The sequence below is a fragment of the Aspergillus welwitschiae genome (assembly GCF_003344945.1).
Source record: "Aspergillus welwitschiae strain CBS 139.54b unplaced genomic scaffold BDQ94scaffold_27, whole genome shotgun sequence".
Lineage (NCBI taxonomy): Eukaryota > Fungi > Ascomycota > Eurotiomycetes > Eurotiales > Aspergillaceae > Aspergillus > Aspergillus welwitschiae.
In genome coordinates this window covers 251262-277289 of record NW_020798721.1, presented here as the reverse complement: position 1 = coordinate 277289, position 26028 = coordinate 251262, and the positions used below count along the sequence as shown (strand labels likewise).

Here is a 26028-nt window from a genome sequence, read left to right as displayed (position 1 = left end):
CAGTCTATCATGTACACATAAAGGCCCACACCACAATCCTGCTCTTCTCTATCGTGCTAGCACCTCCTTCAAGATCGGACTCTGCGTCAGCCCATATACCCCCTCAACATACTCCCGACTAAGCGAGAACGGCGTCCCCATTACATTGGGAATCCACTTGCCCACCAGCTTCTGCGGATCCACCTCAGTCTTGGGAATACGTTCCTCCAAGAAGTTGCGATACGATGCCACTCCCGGTCGCAGATGTGCCGAGTGGAAGGGCACGTCGATGCCCTGCAGGGGAATTGTCGCGAGGCTGCGCTTCAAGCTCACTGGCGCGGGGAGCTGGCGTGCTTCCGCAATGCATTGCTCTACCAGCTTCGTCGATGCAAGGTCTGCATTACCGATCGTGGTAGCGTCGGTAAATTCGCGTGCGAGAGCAGCCCCAGTAGGAGACCGCGCAATAGTGTCGGTGATGGCGGCCAGGGCATGGAGGTTCTCGAGCTGATATCATGAGCGAACGAACCAACCTCGTTATGGGGAAAGAGAACTCACCGTTCCAGCACACACATATTGCTCGCCATCGACATTGAAGTTGACAATCTCGAGCAGGGCGTGCGTTGTCGTAGCGATCTGTGTCACAATCTGCCGCAATGCCTTCTCCGTGAAGACTAAACCCCATGTCAGCATTCACGGTAAACCCCACATCTACGCAGGAGAGTATCAATGGTTACTCACACTTGCCCACACGAGCCGGATTCACCGCCGCCATGGAAAAGTTCGTCCGTCCCTGATCATCGCGCTCAATGGCCACCTGCATGGCCAAACCCCGATAGAACACCACTCGCAGGAGATCCGTGAAGGGCATAAACTCGCCAAACGATGCCAATGCTCCATATTCGCCCAGGGAGTGTCCTGCAAACGCAGCATCCCCCTGCACTACTCCCCGCTGGCGGAGATCCTCGACCGCCGCGCGCTCCAACAACAAGACCAGAGGCTGTGCAAACTTCGTCGAGAACACCAAACCGCGTGGGTCGGCAAATGTGTATGAAGTGGACTTGGGCGTGAGTTCCGGAAGGATGGGCTCCTTCACCAACGTTCCATCGGCCCTGTATGCATCGATAGTCATGGCCATATAGTTGGCCTTGATCTGACGTCCGCGTTTGCCCCGGAAATGCACCGTCAAAGCTGTTGGATTCTGGCGGACGAGCTCGAGAACCGACCATCCTGAATGCCATTATTAGCTTGCTAGCGGGGATACAGAAAAACAAGGGGTATTACATACCGTAGGTCTCAATGAAGAACTTGTCCGCTGCGTCCCAGATGGCCCGGGCAGCCGCACTGGATTTGTACAGGCTCATCCCCATGCCTGGCGACTGACTGCCCTGTCCGGTAAAGACATACACCGTCGAGGGTTGATCCACCTCGGCCTCCGCCTGGATGACCGCTTCATCCGTCCCAGCCTTGACGGCCGTCACATTCAGCAGCAATCGGCCCTCAATCATAGCGACGTGCTGTACGCGCACTTCCAGCTGATCGCTCGGCAGCACCATGCCGACAAACGAGCAGGCCCAGCGGCGGAAACGTGTCAGATCACCCTGCGCCGCACAGCGCTCAGCGACTGCGCGTACCACAGCCGACGTGTACATGCCATGAGTGATAGTGCCAGGCAACTCAACATACTGTGCAAACTCAGACGAGATGTGAATGGGATTGAAGTCCTTGGAGAAGGTACTATAGCCCGCGTTGGATGCGGGAATCTGCACACCCTCCGAGGTCTGGTTCAGCTCTTGAGTGACTTCGAGCGGCTTGCGAGCGACCAGTGGCTGGCCGCGTCGACGTAGGAAGTCCGACACCGGATTGGCCTTGCCGTCGCGAGCTTCGAAGGAGACCCGACCGATGGGCGTTTGCTTGCCGTTCCAGGAGCGGAGGGAGACAGTACCGCTCGTTTGAAGTGTCTGGAAGGTCGTTTGATCCTTCCAGTCGATGGATGTTTCCAGTCGGAAGCAGAGCGTCTTGCCGACGAGCGGGGTCGTGGGTTCATCCAACTGAAGCCACGGTCGGGATCGCAGCAGCTCCTCATCTACGGGAGTAGAGACCTCGAGTATGGTCTCGGGCTCAGTGATGCGTTCAAAGCAGGAGGCATAGTCGGTGTAGGTGCCGCGCATAAAGAAGGTGGAGGTGACGAAGGCGATGGGCTCTCCGGCCCGCTCAATAGTGGCCTTCACAACGATCGACTTGCCCGTCGGCTCAATGGTGATGGACTGGATCTGGCTACTCGAGCGCAGGACATCTCCAACCTGGAAAGGTGTAGCGGAGGGCACATAGTCAATGTCGTTGGAGCGGTGCACGAGTCGCAGCAGATCCCCTTCAACTCCCGCGCAGACAAGCGGCTCGACCAGCGGTTCCCAGGCGATCACAATGGCGATGTCCATGGGCAGAGATTCCGGTCGGATGCCCGTCGGCGAAAGACCCAAAGTCCGGTACATGTCCTCGAGCAGGTCGCGAGTGAGGGTTATCTCAGGTCCGTGGAAGGTGGAGTGGCTATCCTTGGTAGGGTCTGCCGCCTCTCCCAGCCAAAGGTTGCGGTAGAAGGTCTTGATGCGGTCATTGCGTCCGTCTACAACCTCCTCCAGCGCTGGAGAGAGCCCAGCGGAACGAGCCTTGTACTGGAGTGAGAGGACTGCAGGGGCAGCGGTAAAGCTGCCGGGCTGATGAAGGTCCACAGAAATGGTCCGGGTACCATCGCTTTGAATGCTGATCACTGGCTGTTCCGTGCTGCTCTCACAGAGTACGATGCGCTGCTGCGTGTGATTGACGACCAGCTTCTGACCAGGCTTTACGGCCAGGATGCTGCGGAATGGGTTCTTCTTGCGGATGCCTTCGCGGATGATAGTAGGCGTCTCGAGGAGGTCACGTACCCAACTAAAAGAGCCGTCTGTCACCAGATCCAGGGAGCTCACTTCATACGAAGATTCGGGCTGGGTATGGGAGGTGGCGGCAGATGCATTAACGACTTTAGGCACTCGTTGGAGATCACCCTGGTAAAAGTCCTGCAGTGCCGCGTGGGTATGCGAGGTCGCAATGCCGTCGAGGATCTCCTGGGCTGACTCGTCCTTGTCGGTGGCATAGCGGACGGCAACAGGGCCATGCAAGATGCACACGCGCTCAGGATCCTGCCCTACGACGGCCTCCAGGTCCTCTGACTGCCACAACGAATCCTTCTTGAACCATGTTTCGAAGTTCTCGTCTAGAATCGGAATGAAATTGACAGGCTTCTGGCCACGCGCCTGGCAGCGCCGCAGGAAGAAAGCCGCATCGTCGGGATGCAGGCGTTGCGTGGCAGCAGCTGGACACTTCTCGGACAGCACCTGCAGGAAACTAGCTGGTGCATCCAGCAGATCGAGGCTCAGTTCCACGGACGGAGCGACACGTTCGAGGGTGCGTACGGCCACATCTGACACCAGGCGCTGGTATGACGGATGGATCCAGCGCTGCTGATGGGCCACATACATCAGCTCAACCATGCGGGCCAGCACTCCGGCATAAGTCATGTCTGCCAGGTCAATCGGCTGTCCACGGGCATCCTGACCAAACCAGGGTTTGGCATAATCCTTGTTCAGCCGGGCAATGATTTCAGTCTTGCGCTTGGCCAGCTCCTCCACCATCTTCGGACGAGGGTGGCGGAACAGCGTCTGGTCAAAGTCGGCCCACAGCCGGACTCCTCGCGTGGCCACCTTGTGGATAGGCTGGCCCATTTCCGACCGAACTGTAATGATGCCACCCGCGCTGCCTTTGTAGCTCTTCTCCCATTCGCCATCAGGAACACCAGGTGTGGTGGCAAGCAGCTGCTTTACTGCTGGACTGGTGTGGGCTTCGCGACAGAGCATCATGCGGCTGCCCAACAAAATACCGTCAAACGGCATGGCGGGGTAGCCCCGAGCAACTGACCACTGGCCGGTCAGGTAAGGGTAGGTATCATCTCCAGCACCAAATCCACTGCCGGCAACGAGGCAGATGTTGTCACGCTTGCGAATTTCCGCGTAGGTGGCCAGGATGGGCGCGTGGAAGTCCTCATACGAGTGATGGCCGCCTCCCCGGCCACCGGTCCACTGGAGCCCGATGGGGAAGTCGGGTCGGTCATCAGCGATTTGCAGCACAGCGTTGATGGCATCGACCGATCCAGGCTTGAAGGAGATGTGCTTGATGCCAAGGTCGTCGATGTACTCGCGAGCAACCTCGAGCGACGGCACACCGGCACCGATAGTAAGCCCATCAATGGGTACTCCTTGGCGGATGAGCTTGCGGATCAGCCGTGTCTGCCAAGCGATCGCCTTGGGATTGACGTAGATGAGATTGCAGGTAATGCCGCGGCCAGGAGGAATGGCGGCAGCGATCTTCTCGATGGCGACCCGCATCTCGTCTTCGGTGTGGTAGCCTCCGCCGGCCAGCTCGATAAAGTAACCAGCGTTGATGACAGCTGCCACGAAGTCCCAGGGCACGGTAGTGGGCGTCATACCCGCGGTGATGATCGGGGGTACCTGCAGCAGGCGACTGAATTTCGTATCGAGGATCAACCGGCCGTTGGCTGTTTGCACCAGGCGAGGTTGATAGGCGTCCGCCCAGGATGAAGGAGCCGGGCGGAGGGTTGGTGTAAAGAGGTCGGCCTGGCTACCGATGTCGGCACTGGAAGGCTTGAGCTCGCTGGCGGCGATGATCTGCTGGCCATACCCTTGTCTAATTTGCTTGACTAATTCGCTGAGACGACCAGCCCCGAGAACGAGAAAGTGGGTGGTGGTTGCGTCAGCCAACAGACGGGGGAAGTCAACGGGCTCAGTGGTGATGGCATCCACGAGGGCTTCAATGACATTAGACTGAGGGTTGACTCGTAGATCTTCACCCGTTGCGGTGTGCAAAACAGGAACTTGTAGCTGGTCTGCGGAAAACGCGCGATCGGCTAGCCGCTCCTTAATGCGCTGGGACGCTGCCTGCAGGTAGGGGGTATGGAAAGGAGTGCTGATGGGGAGGAAGGAGTGCGTGACGGCGGGCTTGCGTTGGCTGAAGGGGATGCGAGTCTGATCCTTCTCCCCAGCGGCTTGCAGCTCGGCGAGAACATGACTGAGACCGCACAGTGACGCTGCAGGACCTGCGACGATGTGGTTTGTGCGGGCATTAATGAGGGCGATATGCAGCTGGCGCGACTCAGGGAGGACCTGATTACACTGGGCGAGAAGCTTTTCCAGTGCTGGCCGCTCAAGTCCTCGAACGGAGAGCATTGGCGAAGGAACTCCATGCCCTTGTTCCTTGGTTTGCTCAATAAGCTCGGGCGCGATGAACAACTGAGGCGCATCTTGGTGACTTTCAAAGCCAATCCAGAACAGCAGCTCCACAGCCAGCCGGGCGTTGTCGTAGAACGATGTCCACGAGTCGGCACGAGCCACGGCAGCGGCAACAACAATGCCCTGAGAATGGCCAGAGATGGCATGCATCGAAGTAGCCACTTGCCCGGGGGTCTGACCCAAAACACTGGAGATGATGCAGTAGTGGGCCAGGTCGAAAAGTCCTAGAATGGGCAGGCTGACAGGCGCGGCGCTGACAAAGTCCTCATTGAGGGTTGTTGCGCCGGCCAGCCAGGAATTCAAGTCGATAGGACGACCGCGAAAGTAGGACTGTGTGTCCGGGCGCTGGGACAGAGAGGACAGGACAGGGCCACATTCTTGCATGAGCTGAGTGAGTATGGGGCGGTAGGTGGTATAGAGAGACCGTAACTCGCGCACACACGATGGATTGGCCGTTCCTTGGCCGCCAAAGATTGTTGTGATGCGTGAGGTGCCTGTCTGGGCGGATTTGAACAAGGCACTGGGTGAGTTGGATAAGGGCTGACCGGTATAGGCTGCGGCGGCATAGTAATCTCGCAGGGCAGTCTTTTTGGCACCAAGGGCGTCTGGCAGGATAGTGACAGCCGTGTGGATGTCAATGCCTGCGAGATACTGAGTTTCAAAGGCCCTCACAGCAGTCTGGACTGCTGATAAAGGGGCTTTTTGGCGGGTCAAATGGCCGAGGAAGGACAGCGTTAGACTGAGGGGAGAGATGGTGTCGTCGGCCAGCCAGCTGGCGCGGTAGGGCTGCAGTGTTGTGGCCACAGCACTACTCACAGACAGCGCGGCAGTGGCCTCGCCATGCTCGAGGGTAAAAGCCACGGATGGCCCATCCCCAGCAGGCGAGGGTGAAGAGTTGGGATGAAGCTCGGTTGTCGCAGTCATGGTGGGTGACTAGGGCGACATTTGGTCGGGATAACAACGACCTGGGCAAGAAGAAGAGACCAGAGATAGATAGCTTTTGAGGTCGATTATAAGACTCACTTCGTTGTCTCACATTGCTTCGATAGCTGAGTCAGACAGACCAAATCCTGCCGATTGAAAGCTGTTCGGCAGCCAAAGCATCTCTCAGCAATTGATTCGGTGTTGCTGCAGAGTCTCATCCGGCGGCCGAAACCCGAACCACGCCAGGATGCAAGATCCGGCCCGCCACTGCCCTGAATGCAACATTTCATAAAGTACTTGAAAGGCAACAAATGATTCCTCATTGAAAGGAAGAGGAGAGAGAAGATCTAGTGCGTTCTCTTATCCTCCAATCATTGCCCCGTCCAGCATGACTGTCATTCCTGCCGCCGACGACAACTCGCGCAAGCCCTACGATGCTGTGATCCAGGCCATCGTCGACTATGTCTACGACTACCAGATCGCCACCGATAATGCCTGGGCGCGGGCCAAGGTCGCCTTGATGGATGCTCTTGGAGCTGCCCTCGAGAGTATCCATACCAGTCCCCAATGCGCACAGCTCGTTGGACCGGCGTTCCCCATCGCCCCAGCCACCTCGGGTTTGTTCCGGTTACCGGGAACAGCCTACCAGCTGGATATCCTCAAGGGAGCCTTTGATCTGGGGGCCATGATCCGCTACCTCGACCACAATGATGCCTTTCCCGGTGCAGAATGGGGGCATCCCTCGGGTGAGCTACAGACCACTTTAGCGACTGTCAAGTCACATACACTAACAATATTATTTTAGATAACCTTGGTGCCATCCTGGCCGTCGCAGATGTCCGGAGCCGTGTAGCCCTGGCAGAGGGCGACCCCGACAGCATCGTGACAATGCAGCAGGTTCTGGAGGCCCTGATCAAGGCGTATGAGATTCAGGGCTGCTTCCAGATCAAGAATGCCTTCAACAAAGTCGGGTTGGACCACACCATCCTGGTCAAGATTGGCGCGACCGCCGTGTCGGCCTGGCTGCTAGATCTTCCTCGCGAGCAAGCCCTTAGTGCCGTATCCCACGCCTGGATGGACGGTCACCCACTGCGCGTGTACCGCCAGGCACCCAACACCGGTCCGCGCAAGGGATGGGCAGCTGGTGATGCTTGCATGCGGGCTGTGCATCTCGCACTACTAGCCAAGGCCGGACAACCAGGTGCCAACACGGTGCTGACCACGCCTCGCTGGGGTTTCTACGATGTACTGTTCAAGGGCCAGGAATTCGATCTCCCCCAGCCATTTGGCACCTGGGTCATTGAAACCGTGCTGTTTAAGGTGAACACGGCCGAGGGCCATGGAATGACGGCAGTGGAAGCCGCGCTGGAGATCGCCAATACCCTGCGGGCGCGTGGACTTGACCCAGCCAAGGATATCCAGTCAATCCACGCCAAGACCCAGGCTGCTGGTATGACGATCATCAACAAGGGCGGAGCAACTTTGCATAACGCCGCAGATCGTGACCACTGTCTGCGGTACATGGTCGCTGTAGTGCTGCTGAAGGGAGCGCAGGTCGAGACGGCCGACTACCAGGACGACAGCCCCTGGGCGACGGACCCGCGCGTCGATGCCCTGCGCCAGAAGATCACCATGGCAGAGGACCCCAAATACACAGCCGATTATCATGATATGGCGGTGCGCAGTGTGGCGAATTCGCTCACTGTCACCCTGACGGACGGCACGACGCTGCCTGAAGTGTTGGTAGAATATCCACTGGGACATGTCCGACGCCCGGAGACGCCGCAGGAAGTTTACGCAAAAGCAGAGCGGAATCTGGGTCTTCGATTGTCGACAGATAGAGTCCAGCAGATCCTGAAGACGGTGGCATCGGAGGAGTTTATGTCGCTACCAGCATGCCATTTTGTGAACCTGTTCAGTTTGTAACCGAGGAATGGAGGGAGATTATTCTATATTGGAGACTTCTGATGAATATGTGGTTTATGTTTATGTCTAAGCGATCTATCTATCGATCTATCTATCACAATACAATCATCCAATCAAACAAAATAACAGTGCCAGCCAACCTTGCAATGCGAAATCCCAGTAATCAAATCCAATGCGAGAAAAAGATTCAAGTAACAGCGTAACATCGTAAGCGTCAAAACAGAACGAGATCATTCACTGCATCAATCCCAACGCAGTGTCCGGGCCAGCAAATGAGTCCAGTAGGTTGTCAAACATGACCGGCCCACCATCCGTGAAGATGGGACCGCCCAGCGAGAAGCCCGGTCCAACGGAGCCTCCCGCATCCAGGAAGAAAGAGGGATCCGGCTGGACTGACAGATTACTAGGAAATTGGGGCGTTGCCGGTGTCGTGTCCCACCCGGCATCGGCTGTCATGGCACTCAGATCCCAGAAAGGGTCCGGCATTGCCGGCTGATCCACCTGGGACTCGGCTGCTTCGAGGGGCTGGTGGAGCCGAGTGACGACTTGACAGCAGAGAGCACTGACCTCGCGCACTCGGGCCGTATACGACGTCGCGGTTGTCTGTGCGGCCAGAATGTCCGCGCGCGCCGCAAAGGATGTCAGCAGCGCCACATCCGACGCATCCGCCCGGGGGTGATCCTGCAGCACCTGCATGTACACTTCCAGGAAGGGGATGAGGGAGTAGTTGAGGGTGACACTGGCAAAGAGTTAGTATGTGTGGCGGACAGTCTGCCGAGAAGCCGACCTACCTGGCGAACATGGCATAGCCAACGCGACGTCCTCCCAGGTGGTCACCATTGCACAGCTTCTGGAGCAACTGCAGGCCTGTGCGAGCATGACTGTATCGAAGGGACCGGCTTTCCGGCCCATTAATGCGCCGTTGCACGAGAACTCGGCTGATATACAGCGCATACTGCAGTTCCGCGGCTGCCAGCACCTGGGACGCCTCTGGCGTGCCCGTCGGATGCAGGGCATGTTCGTGCTGTACCGCCCAGTCCTCCAAGCGGCGGGCAAGCTGGCTAGCACGGCGGGAAATTTGCTCGCGGCCACGCCGCGTGCTGCGGGCTGAATGTAGGCGACGATACATCTCCTCGAGGATGGTGGCCAGCATTATACGTGCCGTGAACTGGTCCTCGATGAGTGACCCGCACTTGGAGCTGGGAATTGGGATAGCACAGGCATAAGAAGGGAGCAGACACGGCTTGCCAACCGCCAAGGCCGCATGTTTCTTTATGTTCAGTCAGTCAAAGACTTTGTATACTGGTGGAAGGGAACACTAACGTCGATGATGAACAGGCACCAGAAGAGGTGGCGCCGCTCTGCTTCCTGGGGAGCTCCGGCGGCAGTCTGGTGCAGCCCGATGGTGCGGGCCAACTGGCAAGCCTGCGCAAATACCGTCTCAAACATTGTGAAGCTGAAGTATCGGAGTGCTACCAGTGCCTGCATATGTGAGAATGAGGTCTAAGTTGAGCGGATGGGAGATCGGAGCATACCATACTGAACAAGCTCTGGACATTGGCGAGACGTGGTTGCAGGAGGCGCTCAAAGTTATTGTAACAGCGGCGCGCATTGAGCAGAAGATGGACCACCAACCCTCGCTCCAGGGTACTATCTCCCGTGTGTCCTCCTGGCCGTGCGGCACTCGACTTGGCCTCGAGGGTGTGCAGTAGGATGCTATTAAACGAACATATCCAGGCCAGGTCGGGGCCATCGCTTCGCGGCCCATACTGCTGCTCAATGGCATCAAGCACGCTCTGTCGATCATAGAGAGGGAGGAAAGGGTTTAGGTCGGTGAAGTACGCTTCCACGAAGCCTTCTAGCAAGGTTCGCGGGGGCAATGCTGGTGGGAGATCATCGTACTTGGGCTCAGAGACGGGCGGAGGACCCGTGGCCAGCTGCTGGAAGAGCTCGCTGGCGTCCGACAGATACCCTCCCAGAGGCGTCGACGGGGACAGACCCTCGCGCCCACGCGGACTCGCTGGGCTGGAACCGTTCTCCGTTGATGATATTGACGACATCAACTGGATGCTTGCAGCTCGTGCCTCAAAGTAGAGCGATGCTACCGGACTGCTGTAGTGCATTGGATCTGCTTGCGGATCTCGTTCACCGTGAGCGAGCGGATCGGACGAGCCATCCGACCAGCTATCCTCAGAGTCGACCGAGCCGCGGCGAGACTCTTCTCGGTCTTGATTACCCTCTGAATCTGGTCGAGAAGCGGGTTGAGATGGACTGCCGTATCGCGGGGTGTTGGCAGCTTCAACCACGGACAAACAGCGAAAGAGAGCCTCTTCAATCTTGCCCAGACGACTGCCCAGGAGCTCCACATCATTCACTCTATAGGAAAAGCTTGTTAGACAGGGAACCCGCGATCACATCCCACCCAGGCGGCACGGACCGCGAGGGGGAACGAGAGGGGCCACTTACAATTTCTTGGTATGGTTGATGCGCTTGCCCTTGTTGGAGAATTCACAGGGCAGATTGGACGCTCGACAGCTTGAGCACTTGGGATACTCTTTATTGCAGCGCACTTTGCGGATTCGACACTCATCACACGCTGGGCTCAGCGACCCAGTCTGCCGGGGTCGATTCTTCTGGACGGATACGCTTGATGCGCGGGGAGTAGCCATGATGCTCGCACAGGTTGCCAGCTACTGGGTTGGCAAAGCTCAGGCAAAAGGATCGATGATTTACGACGCACTGATTCAGGGAATACGAGGTGAGCTTGGCTAACGTGTACCTGACACTTGGGGCCCGCTGAACAGGCCATGCACCGGCTGATATACCAAGACCGAAGGTATCTCTGGGCAGCACGCCATGACCACTTGGACCCGCGGGCCGTTATCGGGAGAGGGCCACTCCCACCTCCTCCAGCGTCACACCAGGCTCATCAAGCTTCCTCATTCTCTTGGATGGCGTCTGGGAGAAGGCGATCCTGGTGGGCGGAGGATTCCTAGCGCTGACCTCAGCGGGACGACTGTTAGCCTCTGATGGCTCAGCGTGCTTGAGGGGATAATCCTGTCTTTAGGATCCTGCGCTTGGCACGGTCGATAGCAATATCTGCTGAGGAGGACCCGGCGGGGGAGGAATGGTCTTTCATAATCTCAAGGTGCTATAGCCTCGACCCACTGGCAGGAAGGTGCGTCCGTGTGTTTTCAACCTGTCTTTTTCCGCGTGGCGCATCCATCGCTCCGTGATAGACATGGCGCTTACCCGCACTGGTCCGGATGCTGAATTCTCCCAGGCTGCATCCTCCCGAGTGGCAACACCAGAGCAGGAAAGCCAAACGAGCCGTGAAGCCTGTTAAGTTAATATTATGATTCGGATGTCGGAATTAACCCATAATGGGCAAGTCCTCAGCGTGGTATTTCCACCCGAGACATGCGCGTTCGCATCTTCATCGACAGGGGTGGCTGACCTTCGCGCAGGAATGTAGCCAGGATGCTGCAACCTGCTACATCCCTCAAGCTCTGGAAGAGTTACGTGTCGTGTTACTACGTTAGCTACCTAGAATCTCTATCTTACTCAGCCGGATGTTGGTTTGCTCAATTGCTTGCAATCGTTCGTCAATTCCATTATTCGCCCCTGTCACCCCTCACCCTCTGTGCAGGTTCCATTTTCCGACCCCAGAGAGGGTCGCTTTGGGGGCCAACTAGGACACCGGCTGCTGTGAGATGGTTAAGATGAAGATTCCGGTGTCACCGTGTCAGGCAAAATTGGAGGTGCTTCCGGCTCAGGATGCGATCGTTGGAGATATCGGAGCAAAATGTCCCAGCGACAGCATCACCCAACGATCCAGTCTCCAAAAGACGTCTGGACCTGTGGTCGACGATCTGCCGCCTTTAGCAGGCGTGGCGCCACGAGGTAGATCGATCGATTGGCAGTGGCTAGACCCAGCAGACCCTCATTATCTGATGGAGCGGCTCCGGGAACTGTTGCTGACGTTCTTCTGTGAGAGGCTCCAGTCACCAGTGACGGACGCGTCCCAAAATGAACGCTTGCCGATGCAGCGAATCCACATCAAATGGAACATCGCCCCTGACCATGCGACCTGGCCAGTCAGAACCAGTCAATTCTCAGCTAGGACCAACGACCATTGTGTCTCTTGCAGGATCGTCTCATCCTCTCCCCCGCCAACCTTTCCCGTTGTGGTACCCTCTGGCCCGGAGCTTATCCTATGTCAGGCTCCCAAGCTGACAAAATGGGGGATACTACGACTAACTTTTTGCATGTGGCAGGTAGGGAGTACGAGGTTTCAGATTACAATTCAACCCCTGTTGCTAAAGCATCGTTGGTCCACACAGCGGCAACGGCTTACTCGATTGCTGATATCCGCTTATTCAGAGTGGTACCCAGAAGGCCTAGTTAGTTATTCACCCTGCTTATATACAGGTTTAGTCAGATATCAAGATCGGTTATTTGCTATCCCGGGTGCGAAATTCGGAGAAAACATGTGAATGGGATCAGCTCACGCTGACTGCATGCTCGCCAAGGGAATCCTCCCATCTTCTCCTTGTCCCCTCCCTCAGGCGTAGACCAAATTGCTGAAGGTGATTCTTGCAATCTGCACTAGCTCTGGAGGGATCGACAACAAGCCATTACCAGGTGGGTCTAGTTCGGACCGCTGGGGAAAGGAAGGACCGTCGTGAAGCCGAAGTTCTGGTTAGGGCGTCCGGGGGGCTTAGTGACCTCGTATCCTAATCCAACCAGGCGCCAATCCATTCCCACGTTGGAGATTACGCTGAATTTGTCACTCGCTTCTAGCTAGCAGGAAGAGGAAGGAAGCCCTTCAGTAATCTAATATCACCATCCTGCATAATCTATCGATAGCACGTTAGTCTGCTTGACACCAGTCCAGCCCTCTTTCCCCCTTCAGGCTGGTGGTGTCGTGCTAAGCACTGGTGGGTGATTGAGGGACCGGCAGCGTGGGTGGTGGGCCTGGCAATCCTGCCAGTGCCATCTCCTCATTCCTTCCCTTCCTATAGGGTGAGTTCTGCAATCTTCAGCAGAAGCGACACACTAGGCTGGTCTAACTAAGAGCCACTAACTCACTAGTGTCGTCTGCTGAATAACCGCATCGCCTCTCCTCCCGCTCGCTAGCAGAAAAGCGGCCCCGATGGCTCACTTGCAGCTGCGCCCCTAACACCATATCGGATATGGAGATTGCGGTCCTCGGAATTAAGTGTGACTCTCTATCTGTTCGGTATCAGCGGAAGGAGCTCTGCAACCTTGCTGCATTATCAATCACCTAGGAGCAGCGATACCTGACAGACATGAGATGGCCAGAGAAGTCGCCAAAGCGCCAGCGACCCACCGACCAGCACGCCCGATGCCGATCACCGATGTCTCCGTTGACTGCAAAGAAAGTTAGATAAGGTAGTCACTTAAGACACTGTCGATCATGCATCGTGGCCTGTCAAACATCGTCTCAGGTGAAACAGGGGCGTCTAAGTAACTTTGACGCGCGACTACCACTCCCGCGTCGATCCGCAAAAGCCGTCTAGCTGTGAAGAACGGCCAAGCAACAGACCAAAGTCAAATCTTGAAGATCTCGGCTGGAACCGCTATAGGCAGCGAGGAGTTCCCCAATAGAGTCAGCCGGTGACATGCCATGCATCAAAAACGGTTGCTTGAGAGTGAGACTAGGGCGCCCTTCAGCCGGATGAGGGAGTGATGTCCAGTCTCGGAGCTTCAATTCCAGATGTGGATAGTGTGATAAGATGCATGCAGGAGAATACGAGGCGGTACTTCTAGCTGGACCTAACCGGATGATTACGAATTTCTCCGATAGAATACTTCAGTCCATGCATACTGCCATGATTCTATAGGGCAGGGATGCCACCTGTCACGGAGGATGCCGCTATCAATACCCCCGGTCCTACCTGCCCGAGAACAAGGCAACAGCATTGGACTGGCACATAGGTTGTCGCGCTTGAGGCTGACATTCATCATCGGCATGGATCCATTGTTCTGGAGTTAGCGAACCATCTGCCGTGAAGATATCACCAGGCTTGATTTTCGAATCACGCAAATACATAATTTACCTCGTACTTTATGCCAGAGTCGCCTTCACTACGCTGAGTTTAGTGGGAAAGTTTAAGACTTTCACAATCTAGCCATTGGGCCATTCTATTTGCTATCTGCAGACCTTATCTCATAGACGCCATCCTATCCACATTCCATGTGATATCGAGGAAATGCATGTCTCAGTCATATCATATCTTCATCAGACGAATGCCGGAAACATTCCGACGCCTGGCCCAGGTGGTCTGTCGGCTTGCATGCGTTTTAGTCCTAGCTTTACTGATGCTATTGACCGGTCTACGCTAAGATTGTCTCACCGATGAGAGCGAAACTGCCTAGACCTACGCCATCTCGCGGTTCAAGTGTCCGGTGTAGATCTGGCCGGGCCGCCAGATACGTGCCGTGCTCGCTGTCACATCGTTAGTCTCAGAGTGGGACACCCAGTGGCAAAATGGGTCACTTACACATGGCTTCTTTCCAGTGGGCCATGAATCCCTGCGTGCGGGACAACAGCGACAACGGTAGAATAAACTCAGTCGGGAAGCCCCTATTTGCAATGCGTTAGCGGGTCTGATGTCTGAAACCACTACTTCACGGAAGCTGCCTACATGGCACTATACACAAGCGCCGCAAAGAGATCGGCGTTGGGCCGTAGCTTCCGGGTGACAAAGTATTCATCCTCCGAGGCGACGCGGTCCACCTCAAACGCCACCTTCAGCAGCGGGTTCCGGGCGATCTCTTCCTTCAACTCGTCTAAGATCTGGCGGATGAAGATGAAGCGCGGGTCTGTGACGCGGTAGATGCGGTGACCGTAGCCGTACAGACGCTCCTTACCGGCCTTGACACGTTCTATCTTGGCCGCGACGTTCTCAACCGAGCCAATCTCCTCGAAATTTTTGTAAGCTACCTCAATGGCCCCACCATGCAGCGGACCATAGAGCGCCGACAGTGCGGAGATCATACAGGAAAATACATCCGGCAGGGAGGAGGCTGTCTGCAAGAACGCAGCAGTCGAGCAGGTCATCTCGTGATCGGCAATGAGGACCCAGAGACGCTCAATGCGGTCGACGTACTGGGGGTTGGGCAGTCCTGTGCTAGACTCGACGTGGCCCATCATCAACAGGAAGTTCTCGATGTAGGAGAGTTCCGGACGTGGCGGGGTAAATTCCCGTCCGGTATGGTGGCAGTAGACAGCAGCGGTGATCATGGACAGCGAGCCCATCAGACGGACGATCTCATCATCGACGGCCTTGGGATTGCCCAAGTAGAGGTTCTTGGCCGCATGGGCGGGGATGCGATCCATCTGGGTACTCTGGACAGCTGACAGAGCGGCGATCATCATGCCGATGATGGACGAGTTGGGACTGGAGCCGTTAGACTGAGGGGGGAGAGGATTAGAGGCTAAAACTAGGGTGAAGCTTACGGGAATGCCTGAATGACTTTGAAGACGGATTCATCCAGGACAGGTACGCTGGAGAGCTTCTCCTGCAGAGACTTGGCCTGTTCCGGCGTCGGCCATTCTCCCCAAATGAGCAGGTGTGCCGTGTCGATAAACTTCTTCTTGCCCACAATATCCTCGATGTTGTAACCACGGTACTGGATGGTTCCCTTCAGGCCATCGCTGCGCCCCGTTATCAGTTACTCTTCGCCATAATCAATCCTATGCAGCAGAGAAAACGCACATGTAGGTAACCTGGCTCTCACTAACAGCCGTGTTGGAGTATCCGGGGTCAAACACCCGGATGCCCTGCTCGTTCTGATCTTCAGGATGTGCGGGATCCTCGGGGGACTTGAGTTTCTTGAATTCGCTTGCGTTGATGGCGTTGCGCACGATAGGGATGGGGAAGTACTTCCCCGTGCGGCTGTCTACCACATGGAGAACGGGGGGTTCTGGCTTGGTCTCTGCATTCTGGGAGGCGCCGTTGCGGGCACCGTTGGATGCGATGTCGGGCATAGTGATGGTTATATTACTTTGATGTGGGAATAGGGGATTGAAGGTCGTAAATTAAGATGACTGTGCCAGCTTGATGGAATTACCTCGTATATAAGCTACATAGTAGACATATCCTACAGAGAACTGTCTGACGCATCTTCAACCGCAGAAAATGTCTCCTGGTGCAATTGGGGGCTGTAAATCCCTCGAATCCTGCCGTCGGGCATCGGCCGCCGGGCCAACCCTCCTTCTTCCATGCTGATGCGCCGAAACCCCCGGGGTCCCTCGGACACCTGCAAAGGCGACACTGCTCGGCGAGTGGCCAAAGATAATCAGATCGGATTAATGCTGTCCGCGTGGAATAGAGAGACATCTATATGAGCAGCATTTTCGTACCACAACCCTCATATCCCCCTTCGCGATGTCCATCGTCGTTTTCTGATCACCACACATTACACAATACAAGATGGGAGAGCCGATTCAATCACTCCCAGAGTCGGAGCATGAGCGACGTGCTCTGGCACGAACACTGCTCATTGAGCTTCTGGCGTAAGTGTCTCACCAGGCTGTATTCCAAAGCGTTGTCAGCTAACGTAACCTGACTAGCTACCAATTTGCCTTTCCGGTTCAATGGTGAGTGTCATTCCTATCCCTGAGTTGCAAGTTCGCCACTGACTTTATCAGGATTGATACACAGAAACAGTTCTTCACACGGGATGAGGCCGTGGAGCGATACGTGGAGGTTGGCCCAGCCAAGGTGTTATCCACCATGGGCAAGAAGACGGTTGCCCGCAATCACCAGCTGCAGGACCAGCTGCGTCTGATTCGCCGACAGTTCCTCTCCCATAGTGATGATTACGCCCAGATATGCTATGAATATGAGGAGTCACAACCAGTAGCCACCACAGAGGCTCAACCTGCCCCTGCTGCCCCAGCACCGGTTTCCGTGGCCGCTGCTGCCCCCGTCGCTCCTGTAGCTGCTGCTCCAGTCGCAGCGGCAGTCGCAGTTGATGATGTGCCAGTATCTGCACTGGATATTGTGCTGGCCCTGACTGCCCAGAAGCTGAAGCAGCCATTTGACCAGGTGCCCCTACAGAAATGCATTCGGGACCTGTCTGGAGGTAAGACTGTCTGACATGAACCCTCACAACAATTCCCAGTCTAACGCTGTCCAGGTAAATCTACGCTACAGAACGAACTCATTGGCGACCTTGTGGCCGAATTTGGTGGTACACCTGACGGCTGCGAAGATCTTCCCCTCGAAGCTGTTGGGGCAGCCCTCGACGGTAGCTTCACCGGCCGTCCTGGCAAAGTCATGTCTGCACTCATCGCCCGCTTAATCTCGGCCAGATTCCCAGCTGGATGGAACCAGAACAGTATCCGCAGTCACCTTGAGACACACTGGGGGCTAGGATCACAGCGCCAGACAGCTGTGCTCTGCTATTCCGTCAGCCTCGACCCCTCTGCCCGGCTGGAGAGCCCCCAAGCAGCCAAAGAATTCGTTGACAGTGTCGTGGCCCGGTACGGACGTCATTGTGGCATTACTATTAGCCCAGCTGCAGCATCTGCTGGCGGAGGTGCTGCCGCTGGTGGTGCCATGATAGACTCCAAGGAGCTGGAACGGCTGCGCACGGAATAGAACGACGCTTTCAAGCAACTCCATTTGGCACTCGGGAAGATGCTGGATAGCGATGGCGATGAGCTGGTCCAGAAGCTAGCGCACAGCGAGGAGCTGTGGCAAGAAGCCGACCAAAAGTTGGAAGCGTGGCAGGCGGAGTTTGGCGATGGCTTCTTGACTCGCATCTCACCCATCTTCAACGCCCAACGCGGTCGCAGCTATGACGCCTGGTGGAACTGGGCTCGCGTGGATATCGCCTCGCTACTGTTGGGACCTGGTAGCGCTTCGAACGAGGAGAAGATCTGGCAGGTGCTGAACCGCTCGAATCCCAGCGCCTTCGACCTAGTCAAGTATCACATTGCCCATCCACTACGCCACGGCGACAAGCAGCTGCAGATCCAGCCCCTGGAGCAGCTGTTCCAGGGCTATCGTGACGCACTCCAGGGAGACTCCGTCTTTATCCACCGGCTGCCACCTCTAGGACCTCGCACCACCGTCAGCCCCAAGGGAGTTATCGAATACGAAGAGATCCCACGCACCATTGGTGGGCGCCCAGATAAATACGTCGAGCTGCTCAAGCGCGGAAGCCGCTTCGATGCCCCCAGTACTGACAGTCTACCTTTCGTGCGCCTTTGTCGTCCCATCGGCAGTGGCTGGAAATACCACGATGCCCTCACGTCCAACTACCTCGATGCCGTCCAGGCCGCCACTTCTACCGGCATCAGCTTCGCCGGCAAGACGGTGCTCATCACTGGCGCAGGACCCCAGTCCATCGGTGCTGAGATTACACGCGGCCTGCTAACAGCCGGTGCCAATGTCATCGTCACCACGAGTCGCTCCAACATGGACTTCTACCGCAGTCTTTACCGCGACTTTTGCGGTCGGGGTTCGTCCTTGACGGTCTTCCCGTTCAACCAGGCCAGTCGCCAGGACTGCCAGGCCCTTATTTCTCACTTATACAACGACATTCTGGGTACTGCCGGTGACATTGACTGCGTGATTCCCTTCGCCGCCATCTCCGAAAATGGCCGACAGATTGACGGACTCGATGGTCTGTCGGAGGTGGCCCACCGCGCCATGCTGGTTAACCTGCTGCGTCTACTAGGCTGCATCAAGCAACAGAAGGAGGCCCGTGGATACGGGGCCAACCCGACGCAGGTCATTCTGCCACTCTCACCCAACCACGGTACCTTCGGCGGGGACGGGCTCTACTCCGAGTCGAAGATTGGCCTGGAAACGCTCTTCAATCGCTTCAAGTCCGAGAGCTGGGGTGACTATCTCACCGTGTGCGGCGCTGTTATCGGCTGGACCCGCGGCACAGGGCTGATGAGCGCCAATAACATCGTCGCAGAGGCCATCGAGGCTGAAGACGTGATCACCTTCTCGTCGGCTGAGATGGCACTGAATATCATGGCGCTCATGACCCCCGCCATTGCGGAGGCCTGCGAGGACGCGCCCGTGTACGCGGACCTCGGTGGCAAGATGGAGCAGCTGGCTGACCTGAAGGGGTTGTCGACTGCCGCCCGTAAACAGGTGCAGCACCAGGCTCGCGCACGCAAGGCCATCGCTGCTGAGGACGAGCTGCACGAGCGGTTGTTGAAGGGCCCAGAGGAGCCGAAACAGCCAACCACTGCTCCCACTACACGCAAGCCGCGTGCCAATCTGACGGTCGGCCATCCAGATCTACCGGACTACCAGGCGATGACAGCAGGTATTCAGCTGCCCGGACGCGAAATGATCGACCTGAATAAGACCATTGTCGTCGTGGGCTACTCTGAGCTAGGACCCTGGGGTAGTGCCCGCACCCGCTGGGATATGGAGCGGACCGGCGATCTCAGCCCGGAAGGGTACGTCGAGATGGCCTGGATCATGGGTCTGGTCAAGCACTTCGAGGGCGACCAGCAGGGTTCTCCCTACGTCGGTTGGGTCGATGCCAAATCCAACCAGCCTGTGCACGAAGCCGACTTTGCGGAGAAGTATGGCGAGTATATCCATGAACACGCGGGTCTGCGCTTCATCGAGCCCGAGCTCTACGATGGCTACGACCCAGCCAAGAAGGAGTTCCTGCAAGAGGTGGTAGTGCAGGAGGACTTGCCTGTCTTCCAGGCGACACGTGCCGTTGCGACCGCATTCAAGACGAAGCACGGCGACAAGGTGTCTATCTCACCGGCTGGAGAAGACGGGGAGGAGTACAATGTGCAGTTCAAGCCTGGGGCGCGGTTCTTGGTGCCCAAGGCGCAGCCATTCGACCGACTGGTGTCCGGCCAGCTGCCGACGGGATGGGATCCAAAGGCGTACGGTATCCCAGCGGATATTGTGTCGCAAGTGGATCCGATCACGCTGTATGTTTTGTGCTGTGTGTGCCAGGCCATGTTGAGTGCGGGCATCCAGGACCCCTACGAGCTGTACCGACACATACATGTCTCGGAGCTGGCCAACTGCATTGGCACGGGCGCAGGTGGGCTGATCGCCATGCGTGGAGTGTACCGTGATCGGTATCTCGACCGCGATGTGCAGAATGATATCTTGCAGGAGTCATTCCCCAATGCCATGGATGCCTGGGCGAACATGTTGCTCATGGGTGCGGCCGGTCCCATCAAGTCCCCGTCAGGAACATGTGCCACTGCCATTGAATCTTTGGACACGGCCTGTGAGGGCATCCAGGCGGGCAAGGTCAAGGTGGCCCTGGTAGGCGGCACAGATGACCTGCAGGAGGAGATGTCGTACGAGTTCGCCAATATGAAGGCCACGGCCAACACAGTGGAAGAGCTTGCGCGTGGTCGGACTCCAAAGGAAATTTCCCGCCCGACGGCCAGCTCTCGTGCAGGCTTCGTCGAGTCAGCAGGATGCGGTGTGCAGGTGCTCATGACGGCGCAGCTGGCACTCGAGATGGGAGTGCCGATCTACGGCATTGTCGCGTACTCACAGATGGCAGGCGACAAGATCGGTCGCTCCGTGCCTGCCCCTGGCAAAGGGATTTTAACAGCCGCCCGTGAAGCCACTACGGCATCGCTGTCCCCTCTTCTGGATGCTACATTCCGCCAGAAGCAGTTTGAAGAGCTGCGGACACAGATCCAGCAAGGGGCGGCTCGCCAACTTCAGCAGGCCCGACAGGATGGTTCGCTCTCGCCACACCTGGCCCAGGTGATCGAAAGGGCTGCAGCGTCACAGATCCGCCAGGCTCAGAATCTCTACGGACTGGACCTACGACAGCAAGAGCCTGGTATCTCACCCATTCGGGCAGCACTGGCTGTATGGGGTCTCACCGTCGATGATATCGCAGTGGCCTCATTCCACGGTACCTCGACCAAGGCCAATGATAAGAATGAATCGGAGGTGATCAACACGATGATGAGCCATCTTGGTCGCACCAAGGGTAACCCAGTCATGGTCGTGTGCCAGAAGTATCTGACAGGCCACCCCAAGGGCGCTGCAGGGGCATGGATGCTCAACGGAGGCCTGCAGATCTTGCAGACGGGAGTGGTGCCAGGTAATCGTAACGCGGACAACGTGGACTCGGTTCTACAGCAGTTCGACCACCTTGTGTATCCCGCAGAGTCCATCCAGACCCGCGGAGTGAGAGCCTTCATGCTCACCTCATTCGGTTTCGGCCAGAAGGGCGGTCTGGTTGTGGGTGTATCCCCACGTTATCTATTTGCCGCGGTGGACCAGACTCCCTACGAGGCGTATCGCATCAAGGCCCTTCGACGCTGTGAGATGGCCAACCGCGCCTTCATCGAGGGGCTCAACACGAACACCCTGTTCCAGGCTAAGACGTCATCCGCCTGGGCCGCCGAGGATGAGATGCGGGTATTCTTGGACCCGTTTGCGCGGGTTGCCGTTGACGACGGCAGTTACTATTTCGATGCCAAATGCCTGCACCCAGATTCGGAGGACACAGCATCTGAGACCAGCTCCGGGGTGTTGACGGCCGTGGAGACGCCCTCAACTCCCACCAGTGAGCCGTTGATTCATGCGTGCCAGAAATGGGTGGAGGGAGCTGTGTCGACGGACGGAACAACCTCTGTGGGTGTGGACATTGAGTCGGTGACTGCCATCAATGTCGAGAACGAGGTGTTTCTAGAGCGAAACTATACTGAGGCCGAAAGGGAATATTGCCAGGCTGCGCCAGATCCAGCGCACTCGTTTGCAGGCCGGTGGGCAGCCAAGGAGGCCGTGTTCAAGAGTCTGCAAGTGCCGTCAAAGGGAGCAGGAGCTCCGCTGAACGAGATTGAGATCCTCAGTGAAGGTGGTATTCCAACGGTTCATGTGAGTTGCTTTGTTCCTAAGTCTGTGGTAATGATAAGCTAACGAGGACACAGTTGCATGGTGAAGTCAAGAAACTGGCCGAGGAGAAGCAGCTGGCCAAGGTTCAGGTCAGTATCAGTCACTCGGGCGAGCTGGCCATGGCAGTGGCTGCGACTACATTTGGAGCAGCTGAAGGGGAGTAAATGAAATTACAGGAAAGGAAGGATGGGGAGAAAGGACCCAGACTGTACAGAATGACTTGGATACTTGGTGTTTGGTGATTGTTTTTCTTATCTTGTGTTATGAGTACTATGAGCTTTACGATTAGACAATACGAGTTATATCACTCTGCAATTGCCGCAAGTATCATTGTCATGCTTTTGAAAGCGAGCGTCTAAGTCCATGGGAGCTGTGTCTTATTTTTGGTTCACTATATGCGATCTAGAAAGAAGCATAATCTTGAAACAAATGTTGCAGCATTCGTTCTGACGCATCCCCCAACGGATTTTATGTGTATCCAAAAATCTCACCAGGATCCTGCTGCGCCCGGCCAAACCGCCACATGCGAAGGGTACATTGTAGTCTTGATTGCCAAAGCATCGTGTGTACTAAGATAACCTCTCACCATGCTGTGTGTCGCTCAACGTACAATTCTAGACCAAAGAATTACCTGATTTTCAACTATTGCCCTCAGGCAAAAGAATACTTGGATTGGAGGAATGTCCATAATTTTAGAAACTGAAGACCCCGCATATCCTGGAATGACCTGATTGTTAACACCATGGCCAACACCCTATTGATTTCTTGCTCGCTAATCCCAGTTCCAGAGCTCATAATATCGTCAATGACATTTTTCACTCGAACGTGCCAAAGAAGAAAGACTTCCCTGAGCTCATCACGGCTCAGTGGGAGACGTTTGAAAACCACTCGCAGGGCATCTTCCGCCTCTTCTTCCCCATTGAGGATGGCGATTGGGAAAAAGAGTCCGCAGAAAAGTATTGAAGGCTAGCGCGCATCTCTCATCATCGAGCAGCCAACAATCAAGTGGATCAAGGTGGTGGATGTAGTAGAGAAGAAACGGATCGCCGCCGCTGCCCAGTGGTATTTCTTCGACAATGCCAGCTCTTTAGCCAGTTAACAACCTGTCGAGGTTGAATGGTACTATCCTGCAGGTCTAACCACGAACTTTGTAGCCCATACTGTGAAGCAATATGAGCGGCCACGGCACGAGATGGTCCAGAGGCCACATGCATGCAGGTCTATTCACTTGTAAATGTGGTTCGGTCAGAGGGAATAACAATTTTCTTACTCCGCATTGTTTGTTGAAGAGGAAGTGATTCTGAGTCGATACGTTTCATAGCTGACCGCCAGTTCATGTAGATCTTCACATTGGTTTCACAAGACTGGGGTAGTGGGAGAAAATGAAGACTGAGGGTAGTCTCTTGAGAGGAAAGCTTGCCGGAAGTGTAAAGGAAAACCATAAGCTTGAGGAGTACAACTAGTTTGAAAAAGCACTATCATCTCAGTAGAGTTTGTGTACGTGTCGTTGTGCATATGCTATCAGCTCAGGCTATAGTTCGTTCCAAGTTCTGCCGGCAGTAAACCACAACGACATCGGGAGCCTTCCACAGAGCTGGGGCAGAATCATAGGTTCATTGGGTGTCAGGACTTCACCGTCAGCGTCACCGTCCTGGTGAATTCGGCCCCTTCTTTTGCTTATCGGATCGTCTTCATGCTTCTTCCTTCCCCGCGCTTTCACCCTCCAACGTCCCCTTGTCCTCAGCTCTCGCGATAGCTTCTCTGTTCACCTCAACAGATCGGTGAACAGGTACAACCCTCGGCCTCCAGATTGCTCGCGTCCGCGTTTCCCAAGCATATCTGGCCCTGGCGCACACATCCTTCCCCCAATCTTTCCTACGTCATGTCTACAACCAAACCTCCTTTCCTCTGACACCATGGGTTGCCGAGGTCTCTGGAATCTACATTTTAACGGTCAGGGACCTTTTTATTTGATTTTGTTTTTCTTCTTTTAGGCCCTGGACAATGATGTTTGGGGGGAGCAAAGAGAGCGAAGAAGTCATCCCGGTGCTAATCTCCACCTGAACTTATAGGTCGTTGGTATCGCTGCTGCCACCCACGAGGGTGTATCTCGGAGCCCGATCACCCCGTTACGCTGAAGAAGATCAAGCAGCTATGCGAGCATCCGGGAGTACTGGATACGTGGGAGGAAGTTCCATTCCCCGCTCCGCTACATTCGAATCTCGACTGGGTCTACACCATCCACCTGGACGCCGGCACATGGGCGATTACCTTCTGGGATGAGGCCGAGGGGGGTCTGCTTCCCAAAACCGTCTGCCTTGATTTGCTCTCAGCGTGTCAGGCCTCGAGCTTATCTAGGACCGATCTGCGCCAGCTGCCATCGCATTTCCCAACATGGACTCCCGAGATCGCTACCGACGATGGATCTGTGCAGCTTGCTGCGGAGCCATTGCGTCTCACGCTGGGCTTTCCGACACCCTTGAACGAACTTCAGGCCCGGCTCTTCATTGATTTCCTCTTCCCATGGCGCTACTATATCGATGACCCAATGACCTGGTATTATGGTTCGCCGGTGTTTAAGCGCTTTTGTATTGCGATTCTACGTCTCGCAGCCTGGGATTTTGAATTGTCGTATGACGCCGACGTCGAACTTCCAATTTCTTACAACTCTGTGCCGTCTTGGAACTGCCCTAAAGACAACGTCTATTGGTTCCATGGATTTTTGGTCGTTCTGCATGACGATTTGAGAAGCCAGGCCATGATCATCTCTGCTGTATGGAAGGCTCAGCAGTACGTTGGACATCCGACAGTTTCGGGTCGTGGTGTCCGCTTGATCATGATGTCACCATACCACATCGCCTTCGCAGACTTATCCAACGGCTTTGTAACCTCCACAAGAAGCATCGTGCTGCTGTCGAACTCATCGGCTATGCAGTGTTCGCCTGGCTTTCGCGCCCTTGGTCGAATTCTGACATCGGACTGCTGGAAGCACTGGACAACCAACCGGGAGACCTGGAAGTACCCCATGCCTGCAGAAATAATTCAGCATGTTCTGCAGAAGTTGGAGCCCCGCGATGCAGTAGCATTGTCACAAGCATCGTTCACAGCGGAAGAGTGCTATTATGCCCGCATACCCCAGTTCCCTGGAATGACTGTGCGAAGCTTTCCACTGCTCATTCCATGCTGTGGTAGACGCAGTGGGCTTGAGGAGTGCGGCATTATGTGCTCAGCCTGCTACTCCTGGCAACACGGTACTTGTGTCGAGCTTCCCGATGGAAGCGATAGTGATACGTATGTCTGTGTCCCTTGCCGTAGTGACGGGTCGCTTAACAGGCATACCTTCGGCGGCCTTCAGAGGTTCAGCCGTCATATACGAAGACAAGGCTGCCAGGTCCGGCTCGATGATACTGCCAAATTGCTCCAGTCACGGCTTCTGAAACCAGCGCATCTACGGCCTGAGCTGCGTTTCCGACGTGATCTCTCTCGGGTACCCCCAGAGGGGATAAACTATACGATACGCTTCAATGGCTGTTTTTCCGGGCTAGCCTATGGCTTGGACGATGAATACTGAGGGATCACTGTTCTGTTATGTATGTGGCCAGACCACTTATGACTATGGATTCCATTATCGATACGGAAGAGAACAAAAATCTGCAAAGGTACTACAGCAGGAGCCCTCCATACCTAAATGCATCTTCAAGAACTGACGCCATCGGAAACCCCAATTGCACCCCATGCCTGATCCAATCCCTTATCGAGCAGGGGGTGTATCGGTATATGCCTCAACAACTAAAAAGCCATTGGCGATAGGGAAGTAGTAAGTGAAATCCCGGCTGCCATGGCTTTCACAGAGTCCTCATATCTTGAGTCCTCCTCAACGAAGCGGACCACCTTATCGATAATGGGCTGAGAGAGATAGATTGCCATGGTTTCTGGTTGGACTCCTCTTAAGCGTTTCG

At 55.8% G+C, this 26028-nt stretch overlaps 7 protein-coding genes across 7 annotated transcripts; 4 read left to right on the top strand and 3 right to left on the bottom strand.

Moving 5' to 3' along the window:
• Positions 1–48: 48 nt before the first annotated feature.
• On the bottom strand, positions 49–6242 carry BDQ94DRAFT_180883 (acyl transferase domain-containing protein; the record flags this gene model as incomplete). Its single annotated transcript, XM_026773759.1, has 4 exons — positions 49–483; positions 535–650; positions 718–1206; positions 1265–6242. 4 exons carry the CDS (start codon positions 6240–6242, stop codon positions 49–51), a joined length of 6018 nt encoding a protein of 2005 aa, XP_026623895.1.
• A 388-nt stretch (positions 6243–6630) lies between these two features.
• On the top strand, positions 6631–8168 carry BDQ94DRAFT_172636 (uncharacterized protein; the record flags this gene model as incomplete). The annotated part of the gene is made up of 2 exons (XM_026771995.1): positions 6631–6988; positions 7048–8168. 2 exons carry the CDS (start codon positions 6631–6633, stop codon positions 8166–8168), a joined length of 1479 nt encoding a protein of 492 aa, XP_026623894.1.
• Positions 8169–8402: 234 nt separating this feature from the next.
• Positions 8403–10837, bottom strand: BDQ94DRAFT_161053 (Zn(II)2Cys6 transcription factor; the record flags this gene model as incomplete). Its single annotated transcript, XM_026769308.1, has 5 exons — positions 8403–8907; positions 8960–9438; positions 9492–9650; positions 9704–10544; positions 10635–10837. 5 exons carry the CDS (start codon positions 10835–10837, stop codon positions 8403–8405), a joined length of 2187 nt encoding a protein of 728 aa, XP_026623893.1.
• Positions 10838–14422: 3585 nt separating this feature from the next.
• BDQ94DRAFT_180882 (citrate synthase) lies at positions 14423–16185 on the bottom strand (the record flags this gene model as incomplete). Its single annotated transcript, XM_026773758.1, has 6 exons — positions 14423–14516; positions 14577–14640; positions 14696–14778; positions 14840–15595; positions 15655–15852; positions 15914–16185. The coding sequence occupies 6 exons, from the start codon at positions 16183–16185 to the stop codon at positions 14423–14425; spliced, it is 1467 nt and encodes a 488-aa protein (XP_026623892.1).
• A 445-nt stretch (positions 16186–16630) lies between these two features.
• Positions 16631–17803, top strand: BDQ94DRAFT_172633 (uncharacterized protein; the record flags this gene model as incomplete). Its single annotated transcript, XM_026771994.1, has 4 exons — positions 16631–16713; positions 16771–16797; positions 16849–17285; positions 17340–17803. 4 exons carry the CDS (start codon positions 16631–16633, stop codon positions 17801–17803), a joined length of 1011 nt encoding a protein of 336 aa, XP_026623891.1.
• Positions 17804–17842: 39 nt separating this feature from the next.
• On the top strand, positions 17843–22233 carry BDQ94DRAFT_172632 (thiolase-like protein; the record flags this gene model as incomplete). The annotated part of the gene is made up of 2 exons (XM_026771993.1): positions 17843–22051; positions 22105–22233. 2 exons carry the CDS (start codon positions 17843–17845, stop codon positions 22231–22233), a joined length of 4338 nt encoding a protein of 1445 aa, XP_026623890.1.
• Positions 22234–23985: 1752 nt separating this feature from the next.
• BDQ94DRAFT_161050 (uncharacterized protein) lies at positions 23986–25640 on the top strand (the record flags this gene model as incomplete). The annotated part of the gene is made up of 3 exons (XM_026769307.1): positions 23986–24022; positions 24142–25360; positions 25403–25640. 3 exons carry the CDS (start codon positions 23986–23988, stop codon positions 25638–25640), a joined length of 1494 nt encoding a protein of 497 aa, XP_026623889.1.
• Between the last annotated feature and the right edge of the window lie 388 nt (positions 25641–26028).